Genomic DNA, 19,285 nt, shown 5'->3' on the forward strand with positions numbered 1-19,285 from the left:
GGTGCCCTAAGTAGCAGCCCGTCACGTGACGGTCACATGGCGACCAAGATTATAATTCTTAAGAGGAAGTTCACTTATTATTTTGATTGTTTTTTCTGATAATTACATAAAACAATGTTTCAGAGGTATTTAGGGTATCCACTAATAGAATGTATGTAACAACAGCAAACTTAGTCTACAGAGCAAAGCAAATAAATAAATAAATAAATAAAAAGAATCAGAAGAACAACAAAATAGCCAAATGGTGATAAAAGCAGAAATTGGAGAAAAAAAAAAAAGTTGGTTTTTTTTCTCCTTAAAAAGATAGGCTTAACATACAAAGCCAAACAAATTGTTGAACAATCATGGACCTAAAGGCTGGACTAGTGCAGATGAAGTGTTGGGGGGTACTCTCTGCAGACTCTTGTGTACTGGAGCTCTGCTTCCCCAGAGACCCAACCTACTAGGGAAAGAGGCAGACTGGGAGTATAGGTTGACCAGTCAACACTCATGGTCAGCAGGGAAGCAATTACGGAAGCCAGACCTTCCACCTTCTGCAACCCACAGAGACCCTTGGTCCATACTCCCAGAGGGATAGAGAATGGGAAAGCTATCAGGGGATGGGATATGGAGACCTGGTAGTGGGAACTGTGTGGAGTTGTACCCCTCCTATCCTACGGTTTTGTTAATGTCTCCTTTCTTAAATAAATAAATAAATAAAAATTCCCCAATGAAGTAAAAAAAAAAAAAAGAAAAGAAAATGACTAGAAATAAATATTTAGTTTATGACCAAAAAAAAAAAAAAAAAGATAGGCTTAAATTGCAGAGCTAATAGTGTACTCTTTACAAAATATATGAAATAAAGTCACAGATTTGGGAAGCAGTAAAGGGCACAAAAACATCAAGGAAGTAAAACATTGTCAAAGTACCATGTACCAGAGAATTTTTTGCATAGTAGTTTATTTAATATGACATTTCTAGACTATGAGGCAGACATGAATAACCTCAGACCATAGAAAATTGAAGTTGGGAGTCGGGCTGTAGCGCAGCGGGTTAAGCGCAGGTGGCGCTAAGCACAAGGACCCCCATAAGGATCCTGGTTCAAGCCCTGGCTCCCCACCTGCAGGGGTGTCACTTCACAAGTGGTGAAACAGGTCTGCAGGTGTCTATCTTTCTCTCCCTCTCTCTGTCTTCCCCCTCCTCTCTCCATTTCTCTCTGTCCTATCCAACAACAATGACAACAATAATAACTACAACAATAAAACAACAAGGGCAACAAAAGGGAATAAATAAATAAAAATAAATATTAAAAAAAAAGAAAATTGAAGTTCAGAGAGATTAATGAAGATTAGTAATTTACATAATCATGATTAAAATTTGAATTTAAGTCCTGCATAAAGGTATATTCATTATAATGCCTCTCAAAATTAAGAATAGCTGTATTAATATTGGACTTGGAATTTAGAATAGGCAAACAATAAAACTCGATTAACTGGGATAATCACTTTTTATCAATAGTTAAAATGAATAGGTGCAAAAAAAATGTAGGACTGGGTGGTGGCACGCCTGGTTAGTGCATGTTACAATGCACAAGGACCCGGGTTCAAGCCCCCTGTCCCCACCTTTAGGGGGAAAGCTTTACAAGATGTGAAGCAGTGCTTAAGGTGTGTCTGTGTTTCTCTTCTTCTCTGCTTCCCCCTTCCTTTCAATTTCCAGTTGTCTGTCCAGTAAATAAAGATAAAAAATAAAAAAGGAAAAAAAAGTACTAAATGGCATCAAAATGCAGGATGAATTTTTATTAGAAATAAAAAAGGACACACAATTCCAGGGGAGGAATTCTCACCACACTGCCACATAAATCCTATAAACAAAAAAGGATTTGAATAAAGTATAATAAACATGTCAAGAGAATATAGTTACAGATCTTATTTCTTGTAAGAATGTAACAACCTAAATACTATTGAAGGGCTAAGTTATTAAAAAAAAAAAAAAAAAAAAGCTCAGTAGATCCAACTGTAGATAGGAGTTTCCCAAAGAAAATCATATTCTTACATATAGCCACAATCATCTAAAGAAATTATGTGGGCTACTACCATTCAATCAGCCCTTATTAACATTTCACCTATTAAAACAAAGATGCCTCTGACTTTCTCTGTTGGAGGGTGACCTGACTTGGATGTCTGCACTGTCTTAATCACTTAATGAACTGGAATGTGCCTGACTCATTTTCTGACATTTGCACTCAACCAGGTGTGCCACCACCCGGCCCCTGCCTGACTCATTTTCTAGCAAGACTTTATAAATTCAACCTTCAAGAAGTTACTTCAAGATTTGAAGCCTCTCTTTGGAAAAAAAATTTTTTCATTCATTCTTCTATAACAACTCCTTACTGTACAGTAAGGTTTAAATGAATATTTGATTAAATGAATACAACTATGAGGCTCTTCCATATTCTCATATTTCTTCATTTTTTTATTGCTGTTGTCATTGCTGTCATTGTTGGACAGGACAGAGAAATGGGGGATGGAGACAGAGAGGGGGAGATAAAAAATAGATACCTACAGACTTGCTTCACCACCTGTGAAGTGACCTCCCCACATACACTGCAGGTGGGGTGCTGGGGGCCCAAACAGGGATCCCTATGCCAGTCCTTGCACTTCGTGCTATGTGCACTTAACACGCTGTGCTACCACCTGACCCCCTTCTTTGGAAAATTTTATGTTACCCTTGGATCCCACATTTTATGGAGATCCTATCTAATTTTCATGGCATTATGAGTACATGTATACTTCTGAAATCTGCCTACAGCTTGTTCCTTTATGTTTATCTCTGCATCTGTCCTTTGTTTTTAATCTCAGATGTTATGTTTTTAATCTCAGATGTTAGTATGTGTGTTGGCAATAGACATGCCTCCTTCCCAACATGAAGAAACAAACAAAAATTGTGTAATCATTTTGGTGAATTTCATACTGAGAAGCCCATGTTCTCCTCTATCCCAGATATGCTTGAAAAAAAATTCTTTTAAATCTCTTGGACAATAAGAAAAGACCATTGTTTAAGTTAAACTCTTCTTATGAGAGCTCATCCTCAAAATCTTCCCCTTTATTAAATTAGATCTGACTGAAGACTGAGGAAGTCTTAGAAAGATATGCTGTGCTTTCAGGTATATATTTTGTCCTAACTTATAGATACATATGTACATATGCCCTATCTTATGGGACCTGGTCTATATCTAGGTTTGGGGCCCCTGATCAAATCGATGGTGTTTACAGTCAACAATATTTATACACCTTTCCCATATTTGGGGCTACTCTCTTCCCTGATGCAGCTTTCTGCTCCTTTTTCCAACCATGACATCATCTCCCCAGACAATAACTTGGGTCCACCTGCATATCAGATGTCAGGCTCAGGAAAAAAAAAGAAAAACTAGTATAGTCATGGATGGGCCCTTTGAAATACAACTAAAATAGGCCTATTAGTTATCTACAAAATGGAGACCTTCCTTTCTAATAGAGGGTGAGAGACAGAAATGTGTTTGGGACGGTGGGGGAAGAGACAAAGGCAGATACCTACAGCACTGCTCCACTGCTGGTGAAACCTCTCTCCCTTACCTGTGGGGGGAGTGACTAAGACTTGAATTTGGATCCTCATGCATGGGAACATGTGTGCACTGTTGTGTGAGCCACCACCTAGCCCCATGAAATTCCTTTTATTTTATTTTATTTTATTTTATTTATTTTTTAAAATCAGTTATTTTCCCTCCTTTTGTTGCCCTTGTTTTACTGTTGTAATTATTATTGTTGTTACTGATGATAGGACAGAGAGAAATTGAGAGAGGAGGGGAAGACAGAGAGGGGGAGAGAAAGACACCTGCAGACCTGCTTCACTGCTTGTGAAGCAACCCCTCTGCAGGTGGGGAGCCGGAGGCTCAAACCGGGATCCTTGTGCCAGTCCTTGCGCTTGGCGCCATATGCCCTTAACTCACTGCACTACCGCCTGACTCCCTAAAATTTCTTTCTTTAAAAAAATATCTCAGCTAAATAGAATCCTTTGGGTTACTAACTATATAAACAGACAAATCCTGAAAAATAACTTGAGTTTCAGTTACTTCAGCCATAGAATTGGCCTTTTCCTCATTCGCTTGGGAGGGGGAAAGAAAGATATATTCTTTTTGAGTACGAAATGCTTGGGTGGGTGAAGAGTGAGCTTCTACCAGGTTGTTTTACTCGTCATCTGCTGACTCCCAGCTCCCTGTGTGGTACTTTGCTTGGGGAACCAGAGCAGTCTTGGCAAACTGCATTCTTCACATTGCCCTGTAAACTGGCTCACTGCCAGGGGGCACACTAGGGAAAGCCTGAAAACGAGTGAAGTGGGGGTGGTGGTGGTGGAAGATAATGCTATTCAGTTTGTCAGCGTCTCTCCAGCAACAGCCTTCAGCTCCTGCTCCAGATTCCCAGCTGCTTTTGGTCTCGTCAGCAGCAGCCCAGCACAGGCCTCCATAAGTGGCAGTTCAAACTGGGGGCAGGAGAAAGGACCTCTTGGCTTCAAGGTTTTTGCTAGACCATCTCCTTTTTGTTCCCGTCTCAAAAATGTTAGTGGCTGTATGGTGCCAATGCAAAGGACTCTGGGAAAGGAATAGGATGGAGGGACTCTAGGGTCATGGCACATGATGATGGAAAAGGCCCTAGGTTGGGTGAGAGAGCATCTTGGAGACTTTTATCATGGAGGAGTTGTATCTATGTGTCAACAACTATACTGTAAACTATTAACTCCCAAATAAAGTGGAAAAAATTGTTGTCTGTATTTGTAAATGTCTAGGTTGCAACAAAGTTACGGATCCTAGAGAGAGGCTACGGCCTATGGTATTGCATACATGTGTTCATGTCTCCTCAAGTTAGGGACAGTTCTTATCCTTTACAGTAAAACTGCTTAATAGTCCTCTGTGACTAGACTTAGACCTAAAAACCTTGGCATCCTAGTAGGATGGCCTAAGGAGGCACCACAAATTCTTCAACCAGGTATTTATTACTTAGCCCTAGACATCTTCCTCTCCTACACCGACTTCACCACCTTCATACTTGTTATCTATTGAACTAACTGTACAAGAGAGTAAGTAAGGTTCATTCTTCCATCTTTTAATCTCATGTGGGAGGGCACCATTATTGTCACCACTTCCCAATCTTTAGAAGAAACACTGTAAAAGTGTCCAAGAAATATTTCCGATCCTGACATCATCCTCCCAGGTAATATTTCTAACCCACTTTGATGTTAGCTAATACACTCAAGCAAGGATTACTAAAGTTCTGGGCTCTTAGGAACACACCCAAAGTAGACATCCTAGCTTCTCTCCACTCTAGAGTCCCTTCTCCCATAGGCTCTCCAGCTCTCATTGTACTCTCTGTTCCCTGTTTATTAAGTATTTTGTCCTACTTTATACCTTACTGCCTTTTAACCACTAAGTTCTAGATGCTAATATGATCCCATCCTAACTTCACTGTGAAGATGATCTTGTCCTCCAGAGCCCTACCCTACTAGAGAAAGATAGAGACAGGCTGGGAATATGGATCAACGGGTCGATTTCCATGTCCAAGAAAGAAGCAATTACAGAAGCTAGAATTCCTTCTTTCTGCACTTCAAAAAGAATTTTGGTTCAAGAGGGGGAACATGTAAGAAGATGATCAGAGAGCTCTGAACTCCAGATCTTTTGTGACTAAGAATCTTTGTTTTTGTCCTATGAGAGGGAAGAGATTTGAAGAACATCTGAGGAAGTTGTAATAGGTGTAGGTGCAGCTTAGAAAGGAATGTGAAGGTGAGGTCTTAGAAGTAAATAAAGATGGACATCAGCTTCCACACTGGGTCATCCATCTTTGCCCAAATGGCAAATACTGGGGGGGGGGGGGGTTCATTGGAGTCTTATAAATACACACACACACACATACGCACAAACACACACACACACACACACAAACACATACCTCATTAGAGAGTATACATGCATTAGAGTACAACTTAACAATTAAAAAGAATAGATTGTGTCCTTTGGGACAAAATGAAACTGGTGGTAACTATGCTGAATAAAGGAAGTGGAAGACAGCAGTGGGATGATTCCACTCATATGTGGATGTAGAGAATTGAAACACATGAACTTGAAAAGTGAAAAAAATATAAGTATAATCAACCTAAATCTATGACCTTGGGAATTATGATTACTCTTGGTGGAAGTTGGGAACACAGATCTTTGGTGGAGGGAGTTGTACCAAATTATACCCCTATTATTTTCTAACCTAATAGCTACTAATCACTAGTATAAATTAGAAATAAAAAAACAAATATCTGAGTCGCTCTTTTGGTCTTCCATTTATTTAACTATTTTTAATTACATTTTGAAATATCCACCCTAATTTTGTTTTCCTGAATGGTTGTATTTGTCTAGATATGTTTACTTTTGTTTATATGTGGTATGTTTAGAAAATATATAAGAAGAGGTGCTCAACAGAATACATTATTACAATAGAAATGGCTACCATAAAAGAAAAATAGTAACTTGGAAAAGGAAATATTAAGGTGAAAAAGTTATCTTTATACTGCTCTCTTGTTTCTTATTGGATGGGGAGAAGGAGAAGGAGTTTCAGGAATTTAGCAATATTACATAAAATGAATTATGATTGCAAAGTAACTACAGATGTTTTAAGTTATAACAGTGAAAAGACCAGAGAGTTTGGTCTGTTGTTCAGCAGAGTGTCATATTTTTAAATAATAAAAGGCCACAACAGAATAATACAGATGTTAGTTTAACTTCATTCCCCACCCCTCTTCCTTTGCCCATATTTTATAAGGTACTGAAAGTCTGTAAAACATTAAGAACAATGTTCCCAGATTGGATACTCTGAGTGTCAGGTCCCTCCCACTTTCACAGATTGGCAGGTGGAGCTAGGAGACTGGTAAGGAGGAAGGGATCTCACTCAGAATTTGGGAACTAGCTAACTCAACTAGATCAAAGGGGAAAGGCAACAAGAATCCTTTATTACCATGGCTGAAACAAAGGCACTGTTGCTGTTGGAAAACTTTATAGATGGGAAATTTTTACCTTGTAACTCATATATAGATTCCTATGATCCATCAACGGGGGAAGTGTACTGCAGGGTTCCAAATAGTGGAAAAGATGAGGTATGTGCACTAGAGAACAATGAAATGTATTTAATATGCTGGCAAATTATACAGCTCTTAGTTTCTAGAAGCAAAGGGGGTTATAATAGAGTAAAGAATTGCTAAACATTAAGAGAAAGAAGATTTAGACTAGAGGAAATTTTGCATTATCACTGAACATATAGGATAAAGAAAGCAAGCCTACAGTTGCTTCATGCAGAAACTAATCATTAGGTAACTGATGTTTTGTAAGAGGTATTATTTGTAGGAATTGTCAGTATTATAAAAAAGGGAATAGAACTCTCTTTTCTCTTTCAAGTGTTGCCTAGGTATTTCTTAGTTAAATATTTCACTAAACAAAGACAATTTAAAAGGCCAGGAATGTAAAGTAAAACTGACCATTTGAATGATGAAACTGAAAAGCAAATTGTTACATAATTTTAGTTTAATTTGATACCACACTCTTTCTTATTCAGAGTGCTTAATGCCACATACATTACTTCTTTTTAGTGACAGAAATAATTTTATTTAAAGAATTTTGTGAAATTACTGGGAGATTTATTTGGTTAGTTATAATTTATTATGCTAATATACTGAATTTTACTAAAATTAGTTTAGCTGCTTTGTGGATTTTAATTTCTTAACCTAGAACAACCAGATAATTTTAAATTTTAGCCTTCATATATTAAGAATTATATGAATTGTTTAAAGAACTATACTAGTATCTCTCTATGGATAACTGTATTTAATCATTTTTTGCACTTGAAAACATTTAGACCTCTGTGTAAAAAACTTTAGAGATTGGCTAACTTTCTGGTTAAACTGTAACCTATGAAGTTGTTTGCTTCAAAGTATCTAGGAGAGTTGAAGGGAATCTGCTTTATGTTTTCAATCCTTCTTGCCTCAGGATTTCTAAAGTAATGTTAAAGATGGCAAATATACCAACTTCAGTGGAACTATTTTCTGCAAATCATGATTCATGTTTTTCATTTTTTGTCTTGTAGTACTGTCATGGGCCCCCTGCATACTCTATTCCAGTGGTCCTGGCCCACTACCTTCTCCTTCTCCTCCTGTTCCTCCTCTCCCTTTTTTTCCTCCTCCCCACCTTCTCTGCCTCCTCTTTTTTCCCTCTTCCTCCTTTTTCTCTACCTCCTCTTCCTCCTGATTTTTTTGTTGTTGTTGCTTTCCCATACCCCCAACCTTTTGCCCCAGCTCTAAGTAATTCTCATAGAGTTCTTCTCTGTCCCCCCCGCCACTTGCCACCACCAATATTTTAAAGTTTAATCAGAAATTGAAGGGGGCTGGGTGGTAGTGCAGCGGGTTAAGCGCACATGGTGCAAAGGGCAAGGTCTGTTGTAAGGATCCTGGTTCAAGTTCCCAGCTCCCCCACCTGTAGGGGGTAGCTTCGCAAGCAGTGAAGCAGGTCTGCAGGTTTCTATCTTTCTCTCTCCCTCTCTGTCTTCCTCTCCTCTCTTGATTTCTCTCTGTCCTATCCGGCAACAACAGCTTGACAACAATAACAACTACAACAAGTGCAACAAGGGCAACAAAATGGGAAAAATGGCCTCCAGGAGCAGTGGATTCATAGTGCAGGCACTAAGCCCCAGCGATAAACCTAGAGGCAAAAAAAAAAAAAAAAAAAAAAAAGAAAAGAAAAGAAAGAAAAGAAAAAGAAAAAGAAAAAGAATGTGAAAAGGCTTATACTAGAGAAGCATGTGGACCATTTTGGCAAGGTAGCTGACCCATGTAGAAGTGTATGTGCACTATTATTCACTTCTAAGACCCTGTTTTCATTTGCATTCTAAGTCACACCTACCTCTACTATCTTCTGGGTGGACAAGTAGTTTATAGCTGAGATTCATAGAAGTGGATTTTCTAGACCCATAATAGCCACATTTAAATGTTAACACTACTAATTCCCCTCATCAGTGCTCTGTGGACTTTTCCACTGACAGTGAAAGAGCACATACTTTTCCATCAAAGGGAGTATGAAATACTACTCAACTGTAAGAAGTTGAGATCTTGCCTCTTGCTACATGGATGAAGCTGGAGGGACTTTTACTAAGTGAAAAATGACAGAGAAAGACAAATATCAGATGACCTCGCTCATACACAGAACTGAGAGAAACAAATCAAGGGACAAAGTTAAACAACAGCAACCCTGAGATTCTGGTGCAGAATAGAGGTTACTAAAGGAGAGGGAGGAAGAAAGTGGAGGATGTTCTACGGTCTGTAGAAAATGGATATAGGTACCTTGGTAGTGGGAGGAATATGATAACACAATCTGAAGTGTGGTGAAACTGTAGCCCTAAAATACATGCAACCAAGTAAACCAACATTACTTTAATTAGGGAAAAAATAGTAATAGCAGTCTGGGAGGTAGCATAGGAGATAAAGTAGTGGACCACTCTCAAGCATGAGGTCCCAGGTTTGATCCCTGATGGCACATGTGCCAGAGTGATGTCTGATTCTCTTTCTGTCTCTCCTCCAATCTCTCTCACTAATAAATACATAATAATAATAATAAGAAGGCTGGGTGGTGGCACATCTGGTTAAGCCCACATGTTACAATGCACAAGGACCCAGGTTCAAGCCCCCAGACCCCCACCTACAGGGGAAAAAGCTTTGCAGGTGGTGAAGCAGGGCTGCAGTTGTCTTTCTTTCTCTCTGCTTCTCTGTCTTCCCCTACCCTCTTGGTTTCTGGCTGTCTCTATCCAATAAAGATAGCAATAAAAAATTACAATGTAAAAATAATAGTAATAAAATAATATTTACAAAACTTAATTGCTAGAAATTCTGACATACCTATTAATCTGCCAGCAAGCATACAGGTACTTCATTTTATTTTCCTTAAAAACACCTGAGCCATGGATCACGTGATAACTCACCAAGGACAGCACACCTTACTACTATGCATTTAGAACCCAATTTTGAATTCTGATATCACATGGGGGCACCTCGGGCAATACTGAGGGAAGCTCCACATACAGTGGAGCAGTGCTGTGATGTCTTTCCTCTCTGTATCTCTATCTGAAGCAAACGAAGTATTAGCCCATAACAGATGTCTGTCGTGTGGATGTTTTCTAGGGTTCATAGGGTGTCTTTGTGTTTTTGTGATAATTTATTTTGCTGTGCAAAAGTTCTTTACTTTAATGTAATTTAATGTGTTTATTTTTGGTTTTGTTTTTTTAAATTTTTGCCATGGAAGTTGAGTCCCTAAAGGTAGCCCTGATGCCAGTATCATTTAGCCTAGGAAATATTTTGCTTATGTTTTCATCAATGTACTTGATAGTTTTGGGGGAAGAACCAGTAAGTCTTAAATCTATATTAAGTTTATCCTCGTCGTGGTGTGAGAGAGTGATGCAATTTCATTATTTAAATATGACTATCTGATTTTTCCAACACTGTTTGTAGAATTTGTCTGTTTCTTCTAAGTTCTCCAACTTAGTAGCATAAAATTGTTTGTAGTAATCTTTTACTATCTTTTGCTTTTCTGTTCTACTTGTTGTAATTTTTCTCCTTTCATTTGTTATCTTATATTAATTTTTTTTTTCTTTATCCTAACTTCAAGTGCATGATTTCACATTGGGTTTCTGTCATTCTCAAGTTAAACACCATAATAGCATTTTTTTTTTTTTTTAGTTTCACTACTGCATTTTTTGTTATTGTTGTTTGTCTGTTTGCTTGCTTGATTTTTGGTCATTCTCAGAGAAATACTTTTTGTTCTTTTATTATGGAAATGATATACAAGACGTGGTTATCATATGGATACATTTTCTCATCCTTCCTTGATAGATGCTTGCACACCAATCTCACCAGCAAATTAGATCCTCTCTACATTATATATTGGGTTCCTTACACTCACTCAAATTCCTGATTCTGTCACCATCCTGCTATTTTTGATCTTGCTGCCATAGACCACATCCAGTCCAAGTTATACTCTGTATTCCTCCTATAAGTGAGCCCACATGCTATAGGCTCTTCTTCAAACTGCTCTCATTATAGACGTGAGGGCGATCTGGCTGCGACATCTGTCACCCCATGGATCACCAGGGTTGATTTGGCTGATCTGGCTGGCTAGGCGGGTGTCCCCTTCCTCCCTCACTGCTCCATGTGTGTCCCTCCCAAAGCTGCACATTGAAGAGGACGGCCTTCCCCGAATAGAGACAGACTGGTCTTGGGTTGAGGGTATACGTAGCTGCATTCCCCTGCTAGAACCTCCAAACGAGCTCTCAAACTGGTCTCATTTTATTGAAAATCTGTCTGATGATAATGCAGAACATGAGAAACAAACCTACTCTATGACCCAGAAAGCCCTCACCTAAGGATCTATCCGAAGAACACAAAAACATCTATCTGAAGAAGTCTATGTACAGCCTTATTCGTAGCAACACTATCTGTAATTAGCCCAGATTTGAAAGAACTACTGTGTCCTTTAGCTCTGTCATTTCTGTTTAAATTATTTCATAGTCAGTCCTTGTTAAACTCTTTTCACCAATCACTTGTCTTGGTGAACATCATTAGAATTGTTTCTTTCAAGTCTTCTTCAGAAAAAAAATATATATGTTATATTTAGTCTCTTCCTGCAAGAATTTTATCTTGATCTATCAGTGTAGGTGATTTTCTCTCATCCCGTTATGTCTGATTCTCAGCAATTATAAATGTTTGCCATGTAAAAGAGGAAAAGAGTGAGAGTCGGGCGGTAGCACAGCAGGTTAAGCACACAGACCGGGGTAAGGGTCCTGGTTCGAGCTCTTGGCTCCCCATCTGCAGGGGGGTCACTTCACAGGCAGTGAAGCAGGTCTGCAGGTGTCTATCTTTCTCTCCCCGTCTCTGTCTTCCCCTCCTCTCTCCATTTCTCTCTGTCCTAACAACGATGACATCAATAACAACACCACCTACAAAAACAATAAAAAAAATACAAGGGCAACAGAAGGGAAAATAAATAAATATTAAAAAGAGAGAGAGAGAGATAGAGGAAAAGAGTAAGAAGCCGGCCAGGAAGTGTTGAGTATTTGAAAGTAAGCACAAAATAAAGTAGGCACGTATAGTCTGGGTTTATGAAACCTCTCTTGAGTGGCTTTTAGGCTACCTTCTCCCCTTGATCCTCAAAGGTTGAAGCAGCAGTGGTGGCTGCGAGAGCAGCCTTTCCTGCATGGTCATCCAGGAGCCCCCAGGAACGCTCTCAGGTGCTATACCAGCTGGCAGATTTGCTGGAACAGTCCCTGGACGTGTTTGCCGAAGCAGAATCCAAAGACCAAGGTGAGAGCCACTTACTCATGAGCTGGGTTTTTTGATCTTGCCCTGCCCCATCCCAGGTAACAAAGCTGTAGTCAGAAAGGAGCTGCCTCTTATTAAATGTGTCTGCCAAGTACAAAACATTATTCAGATGCTTACCTCTATAGATTTTTACAGATCCATACATTCCTCACAGTCTGCAGATTATCTCTCGCCTTTTAACTGGTGGCAGAGGAAAAGGTGGAAAGTAAAACCAACAAACTTTAAAGTTAGGACTTGCATATGGCATACTTGTGCCTCATTCCCATTACCAAACCAAGTTATGCAGGTAACCCCAAGCTCAAAGAGCAAGGAAGTCCACTCTTGTTGGTGAGTACAACTGTAAACACAGGGTAAAGGCTATGAATATGGAAAGAAGTTAACATTTAGGAATGATCATAGAATCTTCTGCTAACTCTCAGTAGAGAATTTCAAAGCAACATACAATTCACAGTCACGCTATTTTGGAAAATGGCTCCTGTGCCAGTCACTAGGTCACAGACATCAACACAAAATTTCATTTATTTATTTTTCCCTTTTGTTGCCCTTGTATTATTTTTGTTGTTGTTACTGATGTCATCGTTGTTAGATAGGACAGAGAGAAATGGAGAGAGGAGGGGAAGACAGAGACGGGGAAAGAAAGATAGACACCTGCAGACCTGCTTCACTGCCTGTGAAGCAATGCCCCTGCAGGTGGGAAGCCAGGGGCTCGAACCGGGATCTGTAAACCGGCCCTTAGGCTTTGCGCCATGTGCACTTAACCCACTGCACTACCACCTGACTCCCTAAATTTCATTTTTTTTTAAACTCCTTCTCTGAGGTTGGGATAATGGAGTAATCCTCTAAATCTTTGCAGTAGCAACTACTAGGAAAAGCCAAGATGGCTTAGAGTGATATATGTGCTATGACCCAGAATAAAGTTAAGAGGCAGTCTAATTTCAAGTCCTTAAGAAGAAAGCGTTTCAGAGTCTCTCTTAAAGACTACTGAGAAACAATCTAGGTAAGCAACTGTTTTCCTTTTTTTTTTTTTTTTTTTTTAACTCAGTCCAGTTAGAACTACATGGGATATGTGATGGCCTGAGCTTCTGACACACACAGTACACTGTGCCAGTGATCCCCACCAGCTGTTCTGCCACGTGCTCATCTTAATAACTCCACCAAGTGTTAGTAGGCATTTAATACACAGCACATGTTCATCAAAGTGCTTTTTTGTGCAATGTGAAAATGCAGCTGCCTTAATGCCCATTATCCAAGCTTTGTAACATTGCTGAATTTGAACTGAAAGAGCTTGTGTGGGTGAAGTGAGAGATAGCATCTGGCAGATTCATGGTGATAGCTATGAATTGTTCAGTTCACAGCATAAAACAAAGACTGCTTGACTCAGCTTTAAACTCCCCCTCAGCTCATTTTATAATCCTCTGTCTAAATTATTTCTTATTAAGGACATTTTATTTTATTTATTTATTTTGCATAGAGACAGAACTCAAGAGAGAAGGAGGAGATACGGAGAGAGGAAGAGAGACAGCTGCAGCACTACATCACCACTTATGAAACTTCCCTCCTGCACATGGGGACAGAGGGCTTGAACTTTGGTCCATGCACATTGAAATTACTTCACAGTTTTATTAAACTATGGTCAAAACTCTGTCTGGTCAGGAATGCCATTTTAGACTGGAAGGAACTAGGCCTACTTCAGTGTGAGCTGTGATAAATGTGTGACAGAGGGTCTTCACATCTTTAGAGTGTTCTACAGAACACTGATCATGCTTTCTATTGCTGACTTATTACAGGAAAAACCATAACTCTGGCAAGAACCATGGACATTCCCCGGTCTGTACAGAACTTCCGGTTCTTTGCCTCCTCCATCTTGCACCAAACAGCAGAGTGCACGCAGATGGAGCACCAAGGCTGCATGCACTATACTGTGCGGGACCCTGTGGGAATCGGTAGGTGCTATGCAGTGAACCACTAGATAATAGTGGCACAGAGTAGTCATCCACCAGCTCTCTAGAACTGATCTGCAAGAACAGATAAAGGAAAAGGAAGGAGCTGATTTCTTCAGCATTAAAAATTAACTGACCTTTAGGCAGGGGAGGTAATCTAATGGTTATGGCAGAAGACTTTCATGCCTGAGACTTCAAAATCACAGGTTCAATGCCACTTGTACTACTATAAATCAGAGCTGAGAATCTGAGCACCACTATAATTTAAGAAAAATTGGTTTAAAAAAATCTATTTCTGATTTACCTTCTTTGTGTTTAACTTCTTGTTTATCAATAGAGTATTGCTATTGTGAAATCACTAAGAAATGGTTCTGGAAGTATATTCATATACCAGAATCCCTCCCTATAATCTAAACAGTTAATTTCTGGAGAGTGTTGTGGTTAAGAGTATGAATATAATATATATGGCAAGTTACATAATCTTTGTGTGCTTCAGGATTTATTATCTGAAAGACTGTAATAACATTTTATTTATATAGGTGGTAAACAGGCCTTGATTAAGTTGTACTTCCGCAACTTTCTCCCACCCCCACCCCCCGCCTTTTTAAAAAATTTTTTACTTAAGAAAGGATTAGTGGACAAAAACATAAGGTAGGAGGGGTACAACTCCACACAATTCCCACCACCCAATCCCCATAACCCACCCCCTCCCATGGTAGCTTTCCCATTCTCTAGCCCTCTGGGAGCATGGACCCAGGGTCGTTGAGGGTTGCAGAAGGTAGAAGGTCTGGCTTCTGTAATTGCTTCCCCGCTGAACATGGGCGTTGACTGGTCGGTCCATACCCCCAGTCTGCCTCTCTCTTTCCCTAGTAAGGTGTGTCTCTGGGGAAGCTGAGCTCCATGACACATTGGTGGGGTCTTCAATCCAGGGAAGCCTAGCCAGCATCCTGGTGGCATCTGGAACCTGGTGATTGAAAAGAGAGTTAACACATGAAGCCAAACAATTTGTTGAGCAATCATGGATCCCAAGCTTGAATAGTGGAGAGGAAGTGTTAGGGAGGTACTCACTGCAAACTCTAGTGTACTTCTGCTTTCAGGTATATATTTTGCAGTAGTTTATGGATACGTGTGCACATAAGCTCTCTCTCACAGAAACTGGTGTATATCTAGGTTATGGGACTTTGTTAGAAAGTGAAGTACCTGAGATGAAATTAGAGTGTACTATAAAAGGAAAGGTCTCACCCGAGTAATGAAGCTGAAAGGTTGTCATTCCACATGTGAAGTCTCTGGATACAGTCTGAGGTGAAGCATGTTGAGGTGGCAATCGTTGCTTTGGTTAGGTTGTGATCGGCGGATGCAATATTATTTGGTTTGGATTGGGAGATGCATACGGGAAAGTGGGCCCTATCCAAGGGTTCCAGGACTGGGGGAAGTAGGGGCTCTATAGTGAAGATGTGAGGTTCCTGCTGTCTTAGGGTTCAAAAAGACAATCGATAGTTAATATTATCATCACATTATTTGGTAATTGGGTTAACTTGGAAAAGTCCCTTTGTTATGGTTTGCTGCCCAGTATCTTGTATATAGCTGTGCTATTGGATGCTTCTAATCTACTTGGTCTAGGCTTTTGAGAGAGTCCGCATATCAAATACATAGCCTATATATTAAAAAGATTCAGTTTGTCTTTTGAGAAACTTTGAGACATACAATTGATTTCCCCCTCTCATATTAATTAACTACTGATTTATATGTCTACATTTTTCTAGGAGTGTACATAAACACCATTCCCACCACCAAAGGACTGTGACCCATCCCTCCCGCCCACTCCCACCCCCCACTTATTATTATTTTTTTTTAAACAAGAGAACTGCTCAGCAATGGCTTATAGTGGTGCTGGGAACGATACCCAAGACCTTTACCTAACTCAATGCCACAGGAATGAAATTCTGTTGTGCTACTGATAGATGGCGCTGTGTCCTTAGCATTTTCCTCACTCGGCCTCTTTCCTGAGGAACACAAGTGTCTGCAATGATGAAAAATGTCCTGTAGATGCCACTATTTCCTACGAGAAAAGAAGCAACATTGACCCACCATCCATATTTTACTAGTTCTGTTTTAGGACAGGGTGAAAGAATATGTTGAAGGAAAGAAAACTAGAAAAATCACCACTTTGGTTACTTGAATCTTCTGGAAATCATGCTGCCAAGGGCATTATGAAAAGTTCAAATCTCCTTTTACTAAGAATGCTGCAAGACATTTTTGTTACCTATAAAATATTTTCCATGGAGAAATTTAACTTTATAAACTACATATTTTTCACAAATGTCTTGGTATAAAATAAAGTGGACCAATTTACTTAGTCACCAGAGAAATTTATTTTTGCCTTTCCCTGCTGAATTGTTGGAAGTCTGGATAGTTCATGGATATTGCACAGAGACATGTAGATGTTGCTTCTGTTAATCATCCTACAAGCATATCTGGTTAGAATATTGATAGGAATCTAGATGCAATGCTTTATTAAAATATCCTCTTGTTTGGGGTCAGTTCATCTGGAAATGAGCCTGCTTTGTCAGGCATGTGACTCAGGTTCGAGTACTACCCTGATATGTTGGAGGGAAGTTTGGTGCTGTGGTATCTTTATCTTTTTTCCTCTATTTCTTTCTCTCTATCGGAAAAAGTTGGTTCAGCACAGTGAAACCAAGGTGTAAAAAGAAATACTCTTATAAAATGTTTTTTATTATCTTTATTTATTTATTGGATAGAGAGTCAGAAATTGAGAAGGAAGGGGGTGACAGAGAGGGAAAGAGTCAGAGAGACACCTGCAACACTGCTTCACCACTCGCAAAGCTTTCCCCCTGCAGATGGAAACTAAGCACTTGAACTCGGGTCCTTGTGCATTGTAGTATGTGCACTCAACCAGGTGTGCCACCACCTGGCCCCCAAAAGAAATATTCTGTTCAGCCAAAACAGATTTCAGTGGTCAAAGTATCAAAGTTCATTGACATTACTAATAGGAGAGTTCTCACAGAATTTACTTGCTCTTATTTTACAAGAAATTATAAAACACTAGGAATTTTTAAAAATTATTTATTTATTTATTTATTTACTTACTATTGGATAGAGACAGGGGAGGAAGAGATAGAAAAGGAGACAGAGAGACACCTGAAGCCCTGCTTCACCACTCTTGCAGCTTTCTCCCTGCAGGTGGGGACCAGTGGCTTGAACTCGGGTCCTTGTACACTGTAATGTGTACACTTAACCAGGTGCACCGTCACCTGGCTCCAAATACTGAAGATCTTTTTATCTCAGTCCACTACAGACTAGAAACAGAAAGGGAGAAATTGGGATGCTATATTAGCTGGATAGCTTAGTGATTCTTCTTCTAGCGTTTGCCCTTCTTACGTAGCCAGTCAACAGCGTCAGGTTGAGCCTGATGTAAAGTTTTGAGCCCTCCTTTGAATCTGGAGAGGTGGCAGTCGTTGACTATGTGGGTCATAGTCTGTCTGTATCCGCAGGGGCAGTTCGGGTCGTCTCTGGCTCCCCAGCGATGGAACATAGCGGCGCACCGGCCATGGCCTGTTCGATAGCGATTGAGGAGGGCCCAATCATAATGTGCTAGGTCAAAGCTGGGTTGAGCTTAGTGATGAGGAGGGGAAAATGTAAAAATAGAATAAAAGTTGATCTAAGAATTCATTACATTTATTAGTGACACCTTTTACCTCTGCAGTCTATTGCTCTTGTTCATATATGTAAGTTATCAAGAGAACAGCAAATTGTATTGTTTAAATTTTTTAAAGGTGCTGTTCCTTATATGTTTTATAGCTATTTCCTCACAAATGGCTGCAAATAAGCCAGGTTTGGGATCCTGGCAGAGTAAGCTTAAGTTACATGTAGCAGGAAATAGCTACTCACTAATAAAATCTCTCCTGGCTAGTCTGCTTGGAGTACATGTAGTTATCAGCAATGCTTCTGTTGTCTTCCACTAGCTGGTCTGATCAGTCCTTGGAATCTGCCACTCTACTTGCTGACCTGGAAGATCGCGCCTGCCATTGCTGCTGGCAATACCGTGATAGCCAAACCCAGCGAGCTGACATCAGTGACAGCATGGATGATGTGTAAGCTTCTGGAGAAAGCAGGTAACTACTACTAGGACTTCAGGGAGCCACAGAGTTGGTTTGGGGGTGGGAGGTGTAAGTTTCAGCCACTTTAAGGTTACTGATATTTTAAAAATAATTAAAAAAAAAAAATCTAGTCCCTTGGGGAACAAACTTGGGGCCTTGTGGATGCTGTGATACTGTTAAGCAGTTTCTGAGGCCCACGTTTTCATATTTTTATTGGCAGGGGAATCAAGGAAGGAGGGATAGATAAAGAGGGAAGAGAACTTAGTACCACTTCACCATCCCTGGAGTTGCCTGAATTCAGTCAGTGGTGCTCAGTGTGTTGTGGGAGCTTGAACCCATGGCCTCTTACTTGGGATGTCTACTGGATATGCTGTTTCTAAAACCCTTAACAAATTATTTTGGGATAGAAATCTGCTCACCGGTAAAGTTAGGTCCAGTGACATCTTTAGTTTTTTTTTTTTTTTTTTTTTTGTCTTCCTGGACCTTTTCTAAGAAATCTGTCATCTGCTCCCTACAGCAAGAACATATTGCTGCCAGTTAGTTGTTTGGCAGTATAAGGCACACAATATAATAATGCAGCCATTAGACATCAAAATAGACATCAGCCTACCTTAGATAGTGTCTTAAACTGCTTTTTCTTTAAAAATTTTTTATTGGTGATTTAATAATGATTAACAAGATTACATGATAACAGGGGTACAATTCCATCCAGTTTCCACTACCAGAGTTCTGTGTCCCATCACCTCCATTGGAAACCTTCCTATTCTATATCCCTCTGGGAGTATGGACCAAGATTCTTTATGGGGTACAGAGGGTAGAAAG

General features: G+C 39.7%; 1 protein-coding gene across 1 annotated transcript in view; it reads left to right on the top strand.

Moving 5' to 3' along the window:
* Positions 1-6,958: 6,958 nt before the first annotated feature.
* Positions 6,959-19,285, top strand: part of ALDH8A1 (aldehyde dehydrogenase 8 family member A1) — a 33,821-nt gene continuing 21,494 nt past the window's right edge. Inside the window, exons 1-4 of the mRNA XM_007520028.3 lie at positions 6,959-7,146; positions 12,240-12,387; positions 14,193-14,348; positions 18,329-18,478. Coding sequence (XP_007520090.1) covers positions 7,009-7,146; positions 12,240-12,387; positions 14,193-14,348; positions 18,329-18,478 — 592 coding nt within the window. The 5' untranslated portion in view covers positions 6,959-7,008. The remainder of the gene's footprint in view (positions 7,147-12,239; positions 12,388-14,192; positions 14,349-18,328; positions 18,479-19,285) is intronic.

This window comes from Erinaceus europaeus, chromosome 4 (assembly GCF_950295315.1).
Source record: "Erinaceus europaeus chromosome 4, mEriEur2.1, whole genome shotgun sequence".
NCBI classification, from domain to species: domain Eukaryota; kingdom Metazoa; phylum Chordata; class Mammalia; order Eulipotyphla; family Erinaceidae; genus Erinaceus; species Erinaceus europaeus.